This window comes from Oncorhynchus mykiss, chromosome 10 (genome assembly GCF_057628025.1).
Source record: "Oncorhynchus mykiss isolate SJ-2025 chromosome 10, ASM5762802v1, whole genome shotgun sequence".
NCBI lineage: Eukaryota > Metazoa > Chordata > Actinopteri > Salmoniformes > Salmonidae > Oncorhynchus > Oncorhynchus mykiss.
In genome coordinates this window covers 45,241,193-45,256,486 of record NC_143031.1, presented here as the reverse complement: position 1 = coordinate 45,256,486, position 15,294 = coordinate 45,241,193, and the positions used below count along the sequence as shown (strand labels likewise).

General features: G+C 41.3%; 1 protein-coding gene and 1 pseudogene across 3 annotated transcripts in view; one reads left to right on the top strand and one right to left on the bottom strand.

Moving 5' to 3' along the window:
* The window catches only part of LOC110533119 (kelch-like protein 13), a 101,512-nt gene that overhangs the window by 27,586 nt on the left and 58,632 nt on the right, over positions 1 to 15,294 (top strand). The window contains exon 2 of one of the 3 annotated variants that reach the window (XM_036990418.2): positions 4,585 to 4,670. The exons of 1 other annotated variant lie outside the window; for it this stretch is intronic. In XM_036990418.2, coding sequence (XP_036846313.1) covers positions 4,606 to 4,670 — 65 coding nt within the window. In that variant the 5' untranslated portion in view covers positions 4,585 to 4,605. The remainder of the gene's footprint in view (positions 1 to 4,584; positions 4,671 to 15,294) is intronic. One more of the 3 variants, XM_036990419.2, reaches the window with a different exon arrangement.
* Positions 11,356 to 13,073, bottom strand: LOC149980028 (uncharacterized; annotated as a pseudogene).

The following is a 15,294-nucleotide window of genomic DNA, read 5'->3' as shown; positions in this document are numbered from 1 at the left end:
TGTGGTGATGTGTGTGTTGTCTTATATTTATTTTTACTCCCAGCCCCCGTCCCCTCAGGAGGCCTTTTAGTAGGCCGTCATTGAATATAAGAATTTGTTCTTAACTGACTTGCCTAGTTAAATAAAATATAAATAAAGGCTTTATAATTGTTTTTATGAGAACAGACTGCTATTACTTATGTATTTAGTGTTCCAAACAGACAGAAAAATGTAATCTAACAGCACCTGTTTGTTATACATAATATGCACGCAGCTCTCGCTCCTATAGCCTCCCTTTCTCTTGATCTCCTTATCATGATCATCATTATAATAATAAGTGATGTCTTTATTAGTAGGCTTTGTATCCTTGGTATATAACTACCATCGAGCTGTAGGCCTAAGAGCATGTCCTGTTTAGTCTTAATTCTGTAATTTATTTAGGCCTATATTTTATTATATAGGCTACTGTGTTAATAAGTTGTTAATTCATGCCATCACACAGCATACAAGACATTCATGCTTTGAAATGCAATCGAGCATTTTAGTTTTAAAATTAAATAACAAAAGGAGCTTCAAATAATTATCCTAAGCAATAAATAATGCATGCAAATGTTTTTAGTCTGCTGTTTTTGTTAGAACAGGTACACCTGGTACACTTGTGTTTACACTGTTCAAAATGGTCAGAAATGTTTTATTAACAGCAACTGTTGGGCACACATAATACTCAGGAAATGCTTGCTCCTACAGTATACCGTACAGTATAGACATGGAAGCCAGAGAGGAAGACAACCAAAGCTTTAGTTTCTAGACTATCATTTGACAGATGTATGTTAAATGTTTTTGGGATCATTGTGGATCATTCAACAGTCTCTTTTGTTCTTCAGTGAAATCATACCATGTGACGAGTCAACTCATTTAATTAAAGATCAATTTGTAACTAAATTTATTTTTATTTGTATTGGAATGATTTAATCATTTGCAATTATGTCTCCTTGTGATAAGGTAAAATGTTTATGTTTCGGTCTCCATATGATATGGTAAATGTATCCAATGCAAATAACATCTACATTTAAATTGTATTAATATTACGTTTGCATATATTTCCATTAATTCCCATATATTCCAGTAATTCCCATGGAAAGTTTCCACCTCTGAATATTCCCCAAAATGTGCAACCCTACTTCCAATACACATTGCCTGTGAGCGTCAGAGGTGAACCAGTTGCATACACAGCTCGAGCAAGACATTCATCAGCATTTCTCTGACTGCGTTCCTCCATTGAGTTAAAAAAAACTTCTGATTCCAGGAGGACCATGAGTTGTTGCTATCGGTAAGGTGTCTGATTTATCATTTTCACCTCGAATAGAAGTACAGGGACTTTTGTCAGAGGTTGCTTGTTGTGAGTGCTGAGGGAACTTTATGCACTTGGCCAGATGATTCTGCATCTTTGTTGCATTCTTCACATATGATTTGGCACAGTTTTTGCAAATGTACACAGCTTTTCCTTCTACATTATCTGCAGTGAAATGTCTCCACACATCAGATCATGCATGTGGCATTTTCCTGTAAACATTAGGGAAAAAATATTTTAAAAAACCCTAATACAATTCCATGTACAGATAAATAGTTAAGCAGTTAGTTAAAACAACTCCTTTGTAAGATAAATGTTTTCAAATGAAACATGTATGGAAACAGGAGAATTAACACTCCTCAGTTAGCAAGCTCAAGCAAGCTAAACCCACATGGTAGCAAAAACTAACTAGCAGAAATTAAGTTAGAAATTATTTAAACATACTTTGCTGTAGGCTACTATTTACTAGTTACCAAAAAACATGTCATATAAAATATATATGTACAGTGCCTTGCGAAAGTATTCGGCCCCCTTGAACTTTGCGACCTTTTGCCACATTTCAGGCTTCAAACATAAAGATATAAAACTGTATTTTTTTGTGAAGAACAACAACAAGTGGGACACAATCATGAAGTGGAACGACATTTATTGGATATTTCAAACTTTTTTAACAAATCAAAAACTGAAAAATTGGGCGTGCAAAATTATTCAGCCCCTTTACTTTCAGTGCAGCAAACTCTCTCCAGAAGTTCAGTGAGGATCTCTGAATGATCCAATGTTGACCTAAATGACTAATGATGATAAATACAATCCACCTGTGTGTAATCAAGTCTCCGTATAAATGCACCTGCACTGTGATAGTCTCAGAGGTCCGTTAAAAGCGCAGAGAGCATCATGAAGAACAAGGAACACACCAGGCAGGTCCGAGATACTGTTGTGAAGAAGTTTAAAGCCGGATTTGGATACAAAAATATTTCCCAAGCTTTAAACATCCCAAGGAGCACTGTGCAAGCGATAATATTGAAATGGAAGGAGTATCAGACCACTGCAAATCTACCAAGACCTGGCCGTCCCTCTAAACTTTCAGCTCATACAAGGAGAAGACTGATCAGAGATGCAGCCAAGAGGCCCATGATCACTCTGGATGAACTGCAGAGATCTACAGCTGAGATGGGAGACTCTGTCCATAGGACAACAATCAGTCGTATATTGCACAAATCTGGCCTTTATGGAAGAGTGGCAAGAAGAAAGCCATTTCTTAAAGATATCCGTAAAAAGTGTCGTTTAAAGTTTGCCACAAGCCACCTGGGAGACACACCAAACATGTGGAAGAAGGTGCTCTGGTCAGATGAAACCAAAATTGAACTTTTTGGCAACAATGCAAAACGTTATGTTTGGCGTAAAAGCAACACAGCTGAACACACCATCCCCACTGTCAAACATGGTGGTGGCAGCATCATGGTTTGGGCCTGCTTTTCTTCAGCAGGGACAGGGAAGATGGTTAAAATTGATGGGAAGATGGATGGAGCCAAATACAGGACCATTCTGGAAGAAAACCTGATGGAGTCTGCAAAAGACCTGAGACTGGGACGGAGATTTGTCTTCCAACAAGACAATGATCCAAAACATAAAGCAAAATCTACAATGGAATGGTTCAAAAATAAACATATCCAGGTGTTAGAATGGCCAAGTCAAAGTCCAGACCTGAATCCAATCGAGAATCTTTGGAAAGAACTGAAAACTGCTGTTCACAAATGCTCTCCATCCAACCTCACTGAGCTCGAGCTGTTTTGCAAGGAGGAATGGGAAAAAATGTCAGTCTCTTGATGGCAAAACTGATAGAGACATACCCCAAGCGACTTACAGCTGTAATCGCAGCAAAAGGTGGCGCTACAAAGTATTAACTTAAGGGGGCTGAATAATTTTGCACGCCCAATTTTTCAGTTTTTGATTTGTTAAAGTTTGAAATATCCAATAAATGTCGTTCCACTTCATGATTGTGTCTCACTTGTTGTTGATTCTTCACAAAAAAATACAGTTTTATATCTTTATGTTTGAAGCCTGAAATGTGGCAAAAGGTCGCAGAGTTCAAGGGGGCCGAATACTTTCGCAAGGCACTGTATGTGTGTATGTATATGAATTTACCAGAAAGCATGTAGTCCTTGGCTCACGGTGTAGTAGTTTGGGCTCAATAGCATCTCATTAGTGTGCAAGATCTTGAGAATCAGCTGTACATGTGATGGAAGAATGCACTGTGCATACAGAGGATTGCAATTCCATTGAATGGGGATAGTTTAACCAAAATATGCCACAAGACTTAGAATTGCCTTATGTGTGTCCCACAAAAAAGGTTTACTGTTAGCGTATAACTTTTTTGATGAGTTTTGAGTTATTTAACTTCCAATGAAGAATTTCCTGAAATTTCCTGGTAAGTTTCCGACCCTTTGCAATTCTAGAGAAGACCAGAGTTGAAGGAGATTGGAGACATACAAGTAGTTGGCAAAAATAGAAACAAATGAGGGACAAGCAGATGACTATTGGACGACTACTCAAGCAGTCTGGGACATTGTCATATTGTTGTCCCTCATTCATACAGGTGTTTCTATACTCTACTATAGTAGAGAGGGTGATATGAAACTGTCTTCAGACAGGCTTTAGGAAGACATGTTGGAACTAATTAACAAGAATATGACTGCAGCAAATGTGAGCCAGCTTTGAGATAATTAAGTAAAAGTTGTTTGTGTTATGGTCTTTGTCCATGGCATCTGATCTACAGAGGGCGGTGCGGGAGCAGGTTTTTGTTCAAACCAAGCAGTAACACACTGTGTTCATCTATTCAAGTCTTGATTGAAGTCTATGATTAGTAGAATCAGGTGTGTACTGGTTGTCAGGAAAAATAACTTTAGGGGCGATTATTAGAATTTAAGTTTACATAAATGTCAGGTTAAGTTTGCAACATTTGGAAATGAATTAAAATATATTTTTAAAGGTGAGCTTAAAGGGTACATTCAGTACCCGTTAAGCCCAGTCCGGACTTTATACATATTTTATCAAATATATTTATTGTACATAAACAAATGGTGTAAGTCAAGTCATAAAACTTTACATGAGAGATTCATCTTTCATCTTTTCTTACAGGACTTAGGGCAGTATATGTTAGAAATGCCTAAGATTTTGGTGGGCTTAATAGGTACACTTACTGTCCGGACTCTTCAAAGGAGGGTATCATTAATGTATTGTTGACCTGTTTTCAGGGGTGTGGTTTTGGCGAGGGCATGGAGCACCCTGTACACAGAGGGGAGACGATGTCCCTCGGACTGCACGACAGGTACTGTGCAATGTATGTCCAACTTTTTTTCTGCATCTATACACGATCAATCAACATTCCTCACTTTCGTCTGAAGTACCTCATCTTAGCAGTTTCTGCTTTTTTTGTAATGTGTGAATGTGTAACTTCAAACACTTGCTTTTTAGCTCAACTCACTAAAGGACTTCACTGTACAATTTCAGAAACCCATTATAATCCTCTCTCATCTCTTAAGTAGTATGTGAAGTAGGTTTTGGCCATATCCCGGTATACGGTATAAACGGTATATTTCAAAATACCGACGGTATGATTTTCAATACCGTTTAAAATGTTATTTTGGTGTTGGGACACTCCCACCTCGCAGTGGCGCCACTGCGTATAACTACAGTGCCTTGCGAAAGTATTCGGCCCCCTTGAACTTTGTGACCTTTTGCCACATTTCAGGCTTCAAACATAAAGATATAAAACTGTATTTTTTTGTGAAGAATCAACAACAAGTGGGACACAATCATGAAGTGGAACGACATTTATTGGATATTTCAAACTTTTTTAACAAATCAAAAACTGAAAAATTGGGCGTGCAAAATTATGATCCAATGTTGACCTAAATGACTAATGATGATAAATACAATCCACCTGTGTGTAATCAAGTCTCCGTATAAATGCACCTGCACTGTGATAGTCTCAGAGGTCCGTTAAAAGCGCAGAGAGCATCATGAAGAACAAGGAACACACCAGGCAGGTCCGAGATACTGTTGTGAAGAAGTTTAAAGCCGGATTTGGATACAAAAAGATTTCCCAAGCTTTAAACATCCCAAGGAGCACTGTGTAAGCGATAATATTGAAATGGAAGGAGTATCAGACCACTGCAAATCTACCAAGACCTGGCCGTCCCTCTAAACTTTCAGCTCATACAAGGAGAAGACTGATCAGAGATGCAGCCAAGAGGCCCATGATCACTCTGGATGAACTGCAGAGATCTACAGCTGAGGTGGGAGACTCTGTCCATAGGACAACAATCAGTCGTATATTGCACAAATCTGGCCTTTATGGAAGAGTGGCAAGAAGAAAGCCATTTCTTAAAGATATCCATAAAAAGTGTCGTTTAAAGTTTGCCACAAGCCACCTGGGAGACACACCAAACATGTGAAAGAAGGTGCTCTGGTCAGATGAAACCAAAATTGAACTTTTTGGCAACAATGCAAAACGTTATGTTTGGCGTAAAAGCAACACAGCTGAACACACCATCCCCACTGTCAAACATGGTGGTGGCAGCATCATGGTTTGGGCCTACTTTTCTTCAGCAGGGACAGGGAAGATGGTTAAAATTGATGGGAAGATGGATGGAGCCAAATACAGGACCATTCTGGAAGAAAACCTGATGGAGTCTGCAAAAGACCTGAGACTGGGACGGAGATTTGTCTTCCAACAAGACAATGATCCAAAACATAAAGCAAAATCTACAATGGAATGGTTCAAAAATAAACATATCCAGGTGTTAGAATGGCCAAGTCAAAGTCCAGACCTGAATCCAATCGAGAATCTGTGGAAAGAACTGAAAACTGCTGTTCACAAATGCTCTCCATCCAACCTCACTGAGCTCGAGCTGTTTTGCAAGGAGGAATGGGAAAAAAATTCAGTCTCTCGATGTGCAAAACTGATAGAGACATACCCCAAGCGACTTACAGCTGTAATCGCAGCAAAAGGTGGCGCTACAAAGTATTAACTTAAGGGGGCTGAATAATTTTGCACGCCCAATTTTTCAGTTTTTGATTTGTTAAAAAAGTTTGAAATATCCAATAAATGTCGTTCCACTTCATGATTGTGTCCCACTTGTTGTTGATTCTTCACAAAAAAATACAGTTTTCTATCTTTATGTTTGAAGCCTGAAATGTGGCAAAAGGTCGCAAAGTTCAATGGGGCCGAATACTTTCTCAAGGCACTGTAACTATAAGTTAAATATAACTAAGAAATCTAAGTTAAATAAATTACACTTCTGGTCAAAATTTTTAGAACACCTACTCATTCAAGAGATTTTCTTTATTTTTACTATTTTCTACGTTGTAGAATAATAGTTTAGACATCAACTATGAAATAAAACATGGAGTCATGTTGTAACAAAAACAATTGTTAAACAAATCAAAATATATTTTATAGTTGAGATTCTTCAAAGTAGCCACCCTTTGCCTTGATGACAGCTTTGCACACTCTTGGCATTCTCTCAACCAGCTTCCCCTGGAATTATTTTCCAACAGTCTTGAGTTCCCACAGATGCTGAGCACTTGTTGGCTGCTTTTCCTTCACTCTGTTGTCCAACTCATCCCAAACCATCTCAATTTGGTTGAGGTCGGAGGATTGTGGTGGCCAGGTCATCTGATGCAGCACCCCATCACTCTCCTTCTTGGTAAAATAGCCCTAACACAGCCTGGAGGTGTGTTGCGTCATTGTCCTGTTGAAAAACAAATGATTGTCCCACTAAGCCCAAATCAGATGGGATGGCGTATCGCTGCAGAATGCTGTGGTTGCCATGCTAGTGAAGTGTGCCTTGAATTCTAAAGAATTTACAGACAGTGTCACCAGCCAAGCACTCCCACACCATAACACCACCTCCTACATGTTTTACGGTGGGAAATACACATGAGGAGATCATCTGTTTACCCACACCGTGTCTCACAAAGATATAGAGGTTGGAACCAAAAATCTCCAAATGGACTCATCAGACCAAAGGACACATTTCCACCGGTCTAATGTTCATTGCTAGTGTTTCTTGGCCCAAGCAAGTCTCTTCTTCTTATTGGTGTCCATTAGTAGTGGTTTCTTTGCAGCAATTTGACCATGAAGGCCTGATTCACATAGTCACATAGTCATTGATTTTGAGATGTGTCTGTTACTTGAACTCTGTGAAGCATTTATTTGAGCTGCAATTTCTGAGGCTGGTAGCTCTAATGAACTTATCCTCTGCAGCAAAGGTAACTCTGGGTCTTCTATTCCTGTGGCGGACCTCATGAGAGCCAGTTTCATCATAGTGCTTGATGGTTTTTGCGACTGCACTTGAAGAAACTTTCAAAGTTCTTGAAATGTTCTGGATCGACTGACCTTCCTGTCTTAGTGATGATGGACTGCTTTTCTCTTTGCTTATTTGAGCTGTTCTTGCCATAGACTTGGTCTTTTACCAAATAGAGCTATCTTCTGTCTACCTTGTCACATCACAACTGATTGGCTCAAACGCATTAAGGAAAGAAATTCCACAAATTAATTTTAAGGAGGCACCTGATAAATGAAATGCATTCCAGGTGACTACCTCATGAAGCTAGTTGAGAGAATGCCAAAAGTGTGCAAAGCTGTCAAGGCAAAGGGTGGCTATTTGAAAAATCTAAAATATATTTTGATTTTTTTTGGTAACTGCATGCTTTCATATGTGTTGTTTCATTGTTTTGATGACTTCACTATTATTCCACAATGTAGTACAAATAAAGAAAAACCCTTGAATGAGTAGTTGTTCTAAAACTTTTGACTGGTCGTGTATATCCAGCTCAGGGCTCCAGCTATGCATTTGGTTTGCTAACTGTCAAGATCAAGCTTCTTGGTTACAGCAGACTCATTCAATCCCCTCCTGGATCAAGATCCATGTTGCCTCAATTGTTTTGTGCGTCCCCAAAGATTATGTTATTATTTATATATATTTTTTAAATGGTGCCCCTTGTGTGCACATTGGGTAATACCGTATACCCCGTTATGGTACAGAAAGGGTATGAAAATGTGGATACCGCCCCAACCCTAATGTGAAGTTAGACTAACATGAAAAAAAAAATATTCTCTCCTTTTTCTGTCAGGTTTGCTCTCTTTCTCTCAAGGACAGAGATGGACATTTTAGTTTTCAACTAAAAATAATGTGTTTTATTTTGATCATTGCAATTACTACCTGTTACATAATTTGCATTATTCCGTTTCTGTATTTGAACTGGAACATTCCTGTTAACTAACATTCATAATTATGTCTTAAAGTGAGTCAAAGACATGGACTAAGTACGCAGTGTTCATGCAGCTCAGTGTGTGTGTGTGTGTGTGTAGGCTAACTTTGCTCTTTGGGCCTGTCTCCAGGCCCCTCTATAGGACGTGTTGTTTTTGTACCAGGTGACTAATGCCTTAAGCTGTGAGTGGGTTTTTATCCGCAAGTCAGCTACCATCGGTAACGCTAATGAAGTAGGAAGTTGTGTGATTGTGGAGCGCCATGGGAGATTACTCACAACATCATGACTGTTGACAATTTTTTTTGCATAAATGATGCTGCTCTCTTGACTATCTTTTCTCTGTGTCCTCTCTGGCGCTGCTGTAGTGTCAGCGAGGTTTCTCTAAGCCCCTGTCCTTTGTGCCTTTTTGTGTGTTGCTGCAGCTGTTCAGGGATTTTGTCTTCTCAGAGCACTTCATGAAGATTTTAGTGGAGTGCCTCAGCTGGAAACACTTTTTATGTTACAGATTCTGCTCTAACTGCGTCAGTGCATTTAGGCCTATGGTATATTAGGACTGTGAGCTCTGACTACCGAAGTATACTGTTTAAAAAAATAAATAACAGTAACTGTTGTTACGTCTAACCGAATCCTGCCTCCAGTCATTTTCACGACCATAATATCTGTTGTATATAAGGGCAGTGCTTCAGGCATGTAGATGTATTGTCTCCCCTCATTTATATTGTCCCCAGTACTTTTGAAGCTCAGATAATCGCATGGTATGTTTTCGCTGTAAAGCCTTTTTGAAATCTGACACAGCGGCTGGATTAACAAGAAGTTACGCTTTAGTTTGATGTATGACACTGTATTTTCATGAATGTTAAATATTTCTGTAATTTGAATTTCGCGCTCTGCAATTTCACCGGTTGTTGTCGAGTTGGGTTGCTAGCAGAACACCTGCGCCAGAAAGGTTAACCTCTCTGGTACAAGTGTGGCGCTAGCGTCCCACCTCGACAACAGCCAGTGAAATTGCAGGGCGCCAAATTCAAAACAACAGAAATCCCATAATTAAAATACCTCAAACATACAAGTATTATACACCATTTTAAAGATAAACTTCTTGTAAATCCAGCCACAGTTTCCGATTTCAAATAGGCTTTACGGCGAAAGCACACCAAACGATTGTTAGGTCAGCACCTAGTCACAGAAAACCATACAGCCATTTTCGAGCCAAGGAGAGGGCTCACAAAAGTCAGAAATAGCTATTAAATTAATCACTAACCTTTGATCTTCATCAGATGGCACTCACAGGACTTCATGTTACACAATAAATGTGTGTTTTGTTCGATAAAGTTAATCTAAAGTTAAAACCTCTGGTTTTCGCCTGCCATATCAGTTCTGTTATACTCACATACATTATTTTAACAGTTTTGTAAACTTTAGAGTTTTCTATCCAAATCTACTAATTATATGCATATCCTAGCTTAGGGGCCTGAGTAGCCGGCAGTTTAATTTGGGCACGCTTTTCATCCGGAGGTGAAAATACCGCCCCCTGCCCAAGACAGGTTAACGAGTCCGACGTGAAGGATATACTGCATTCTCGGGAACGGGCCCAAATCCCTGTCATTTGCAAGAAGAATAGACGGAAGGAAAGGGGGCGGAGGTCGGGTTGCCTTCTGAGTATTCGTAGGCGAGTGAGTAAAATTCCACTACCATCCATACTATTGGCCAACTTGCAATCAATGGAAAATAAAATGGATGATCTATGATTAAGAATATCCTATCAACGGGACATTCAAATTTGTAATATCTTATGTCTCGTCTCACGAGTCGTGACTGAACGACGGCACAAATAATGTAGAGCTGGCGGGATTTTCCATGCATTGGCAGGACAGAGAAGCTCACCATATAAGACGCTTCTAGCCCCTTCGTATTAATGGTAGCTGTTGCTTTTATAAATGTCTTACTACTCGAAAGTCGTCTTAATTCTCGCTCAAAATCTCCCATGGCTTATTTTTCAAATTGCCATGTTTTGTTTTTAAATGTCTGCGCAAGGTTTCATCGAGTTGTGAGATAGTGCTTTTGCACATTTAACACACTGTGGCTACTCCCAATATAAGTGAACCCCAAATCAATGTAGTTCTCATCATATTTGCACCTCTTCGATGGTCCAACGTCCCCGTCTGTTGTTCAGTGCTTTCCCGGGTAAGGGGGCAGTAGCTCTTCGGCTGCATCAGATTCACAACTGTCAGTGTCCATGCTAGCTGGGCTAACAACAAATGTAGAATTACTGATGCTAACATTGGATGTGCTCGTGGAAGCAGAACAACTTGTCTTCGACAGATGCAAGTGTGGTACTGCTGGTAGTGGTAGTACTACCAGTAGAGCTGGTATGTGTCTATGGATGCGGGCCTTACTTTTTTTGCAACTATTTATCAATTTTTGAGCAAATGAAATGAGCAGCAGCTACGTTTAACTACATTACTGACCGTTAGTGGAATTCCCGCGAGAGAGTAACGGTTAATGTGATTGGATGTTAATTATTTGACTTGGCTACCTGTATTTGACATTATTGTTATTTCACTGAAACAATATGGTTTACATTTTATTTTTGGCAGTGAAACGAGGCTGCACAGGCGAGAAACAAACCTCACGCAAATGCATAGCCCAGTTGGAAAATATAAATATGAATCACGTTTTTATTTGGAGGAAGCTACAGACATTTTTGAGGAGGTGGACATGCCTTGTGGGCTGGTGTTATGGACCGTAGATATGTAAAGAGACATTTTTATTTTTTCAACACCAGTTTTATACAACACAACAAACAGTATACTTTTTGTTCATCATTTAATGTGTATTTACCTGTGGAGGTGGCTGTATTTGAATTGCAGGGGACAGGGGCACCAGACAAGGCTGCTGTGGTGGTTTGACCAGGGGAGATTGAGGAGGTAGTTGGTCCAGAGGAGGCCGCTTCGGTGGTGACAGACGGGGTCTGGTGGTGGATCAAACCGCCGACGATGGCATGGAGGAGCTGGTGTTTGTAATGCTGGGGTTGAGGGGCTGACAATGGTGTGGCTGAGGGAGCAGGCACGTGGCCGCCGCCTTCAGCTTGGGACTCCGGCGGCTCCTGAAGGTGTTGCACACTGGGAGGCACTGGTGGTGGTGATGCAGCTGTCAGGAGTGGTTCCAGTGGGGGGTCCAGCAGAGGCAATGGCGTTGACGCTCTCATCCATGGCAGCCCTCTCCTGTGCCCTCTGTGTTCTGAGGGCTGCCCAAAACACTCTTTCGCCTCTGCCCTCTCCTACTCACCCCTCTTCACTGGTGCTTGTATTCCTCCTCAGTGAGGCATGTGGCGACCACAGGGAGTCTTCTGTATTGGTCTGGCCGATACTTCAGGAAGGTAAGAATGTACCCCATGTCCATCCCTATCAGCCCCACCTCTATTACGGCGTGCTCTTCTAGGGTTGGGACTGGAGCTGGGACTTGAGCAGGGGCTGGGACTGGAGCAGGGGCTGGGACTGGAGCAGGGGCTGGGACTGGAGCAGGAGCTGGGATTGGAGCAGGGTCTGGGACTGGAGCAGGGTCTGGGACTGGAGCAGGGTCTGGGACTGGAGCAGGGGCTGGGACTGGAGCAGGGGCCGAGGATCCCCCTGTGGTCACTCGAGAGGAGGTGCTTGTGGACGGCACAGTGCTACTGGTTCCAGGAGAGGCGGTGGACCCTGTTGGGACCAAGACTACATCAAACGGGTCCCTTCTATGGCTGAAGGGACAAAAGGGAAGAGGCCACACTTCTTAAACCCTTCCACTACAGAGCGCATGTCCTTGCAGTCCTGGTAGGGTAGCGGAATACTCTGGCAAATTCTGATTTGTTTACCATGTAGGAAGTGATCAAAATGGCTGAGGACTCCAGATACCTTGAAGAACTTAGCCTTTAAAGGGCCAAAGTATGCCAAGTCCAGCGGCTGCAGGACATGGGTGCAGTGTGGTGGAAGTATAACCCCTCCTTTAGTGCCGCCTTGAGCACCTCCGGGTCCATGTGGCTCTTGTGCCCATTGGAGAGGACGCTCCTAGACTGCATGCTGAATGAAGTGTTGAAACCACTTCTTGAACAGGTCCCTGTCAATGTAGCTACAGTTTGATTGTCCATACAAGGGGTTATACTTCAGTGTGTAGTGGCCGCCGGGGAAACACTTGGGGTAGATAAATGGGGGGGACGTCCTCCCAAGTTGCGTTGAAGCAGGCCAGCACTGTAATGTGCTCCTTGGTCCCTGGAGCCTGCTGGTACAGGGGAGCCAGACTCGTTGTAGTTTTAGATTTGTCTGGGTTTTTCCCTCCACCCACTTTCCTCCAAGTGCTTCTCATAAGAAGTGAAGAAGGTGTCCATCATAGTACTCTAAGCTAGCAACATTAGCAAATCTGTTCTCTATATTTCAGGGGTCAAAAGTTGGACATTAAATAGTGTGGTCTGTCGCGCAGTCTAATTTTACAATATACCACGTGTCCCACAACATGTTTATATAATTTTTTGGGAAACTCTCATAACATAACTTTACTTATTTAAATTGTAATGAAAATCGGTGGTCAGCTAGCTAGCAGGGAGTATTTATTTGCAAAACTTTATTTGCAAAAGTTGGAGGTGATTTGGTCCTCCATTCGCTAGTGTCTGAAGTTATGGTGTGCCCGATGTTGAATTAGCTATGCATGGGTACAAGGAACGGACCTTTTTAAGTAAGAGCTTAAAAAACGTGCGACAGTAGCAAGCCTATCGTCTCATATTATTGAACATGGAACTATTGTAATGAAGCAGTCAATGTAATACTTCAATGTGCTTTATCATTTTCAAACATTTGCGAAAATGGAAAATGTGGGCAAACGCTGTTCTCAAAGAAGCACCTGACTCGAGCCGTTTTATGTGACAGAGATGAAGATATCCGTTTGAAACGTAAAAAGAGGGGAATGTAAATATGCAACAACTAGGATGGGTTTTTAATATGACTAGGATTGTGCCTTTGTCTTCTGGACAACGAAAGAAAATCTATATGAAAACCAGTAGAACAGGAGAGAGATGCTGTGAAACTTTTTTGGTTGCTAGCTTAATACTGTAGCTGTTCTTGTTAGCTGCTTCGTGCTGATTCTCTCTCCCATTGCTCCCTGCAGCCTGTGTCTTTGACTAGCCAAGCAACGAGTCTCCGCTCTGTCTTGCTCGTGGCTAGAGACGGCCATTAGCTGACATAAGAAAGCTACTTTCTAACTCAATAAACTCACTCACTGTACATGACTGTTTTCAGCTAAATACTAATTCCAGTCGACTCCAACACTTTTCCAGTTGTTAAATTCTGGCACCAATTGAATTATGAAAATTAACCTATAGACTGAAAAGCATGACTGGTCAAATGTATTTTCAACGACTAACAGTTAACCAATAGCACCCCTGCATCCCACTTAAAAGATGTTTAAGAAAGATAAATCTCATTGACCATTAAGGTGAAAGGTAAAACAATCAGTGAAACCTAATACCAGAACCAGTACTATTTCACTACTCCTTGGTTTGTTTTATTTGGGCCTAGCCAGAGTTTGTGTTGTTTGTCTAAAAGTGGATCATGACTAAAAAGGAGATGTTCCAAAACAGAGAATGTGAGAAGGCATTCATTGTGTGTTTCTTGGGTAGAGGTAGGCTCCTTTAGCTTGGTTCTAAGCTGCCTGCTGCTGCTGCACCCCTCAGCAGAGCTCCTCCGTCTTCAGCACCTGCTGGGCCTCTGCTTTCATCACGGATCCCTCTGATGCCAGGCTAACGCCCCTTTTCTGCTTTCGCTACCACAGTCTTTGAGATTTTCTACGCTGGGTGAGTTTCTCTCAACTAGCACTTTCAGCAGAATTATTTCTCAACCCAGAAATGCTTTGATAATGCCAAATGCAGATTATTTTCTGATCAATGTCTTTTAGGGCCTTTGCTTTTGTTTTTTACATGGTTCTTCTTAGTTGAATCTATCCAAATGTAGACAGCAGAGTGTTGGTGTTGAGGGAGAGCGATTCTAAATCACTTATAACTGACATTTTGATTGATTTGATCACCTGTGCCCTCTGGGCTCTTCACTTTGGTGTCATCAATGTTTTTCCATTCCTGTGACAGCTGGATAGACTGATAGATGTGATTAACCCATTTGGCTGTTGGTAGAGCATGGCGCTTGTAATAACCACGGTTATGGGTTTGATTCCCGCGGGGGACCAGTACAAAAAATGTATGCACTGTGGTGGTTAATTTCTTTACTATCAAATTACGAGAGACTAACTTAACAAGTCAGAGTCATACTTAAACTAAATCTTTATTCACTTAATAATAAGGGAGCAGGTCAATACAGCACACACACATAAAGTGAATCGATTGAGTGCTCTACGATAATGATGGCTGGTCGACAAATCACTCTCAGGTGATTCGTTGAGAGCCCCGAGACAAAGGTTCAAAGGTCTTTTATAGCCAAGATACACCCCCTCCAGTCTACATGACAACAGATGTGTGGAATGGGTCACAAGGCTAAGATTTGTATGAAAGATACTTATAATTCACAGCAGACAGTATCTGCTGTAAAACTGTTCTCGTTGTGTAGAGACCAGGGTCTGGCCCCCCAACTCCATACGGGTGCCATCTCCCCCTGGGACCCCAAGTCCATACTGGTGCCATTTCCCCCTGGTACCCCAACTCCATACTGAGC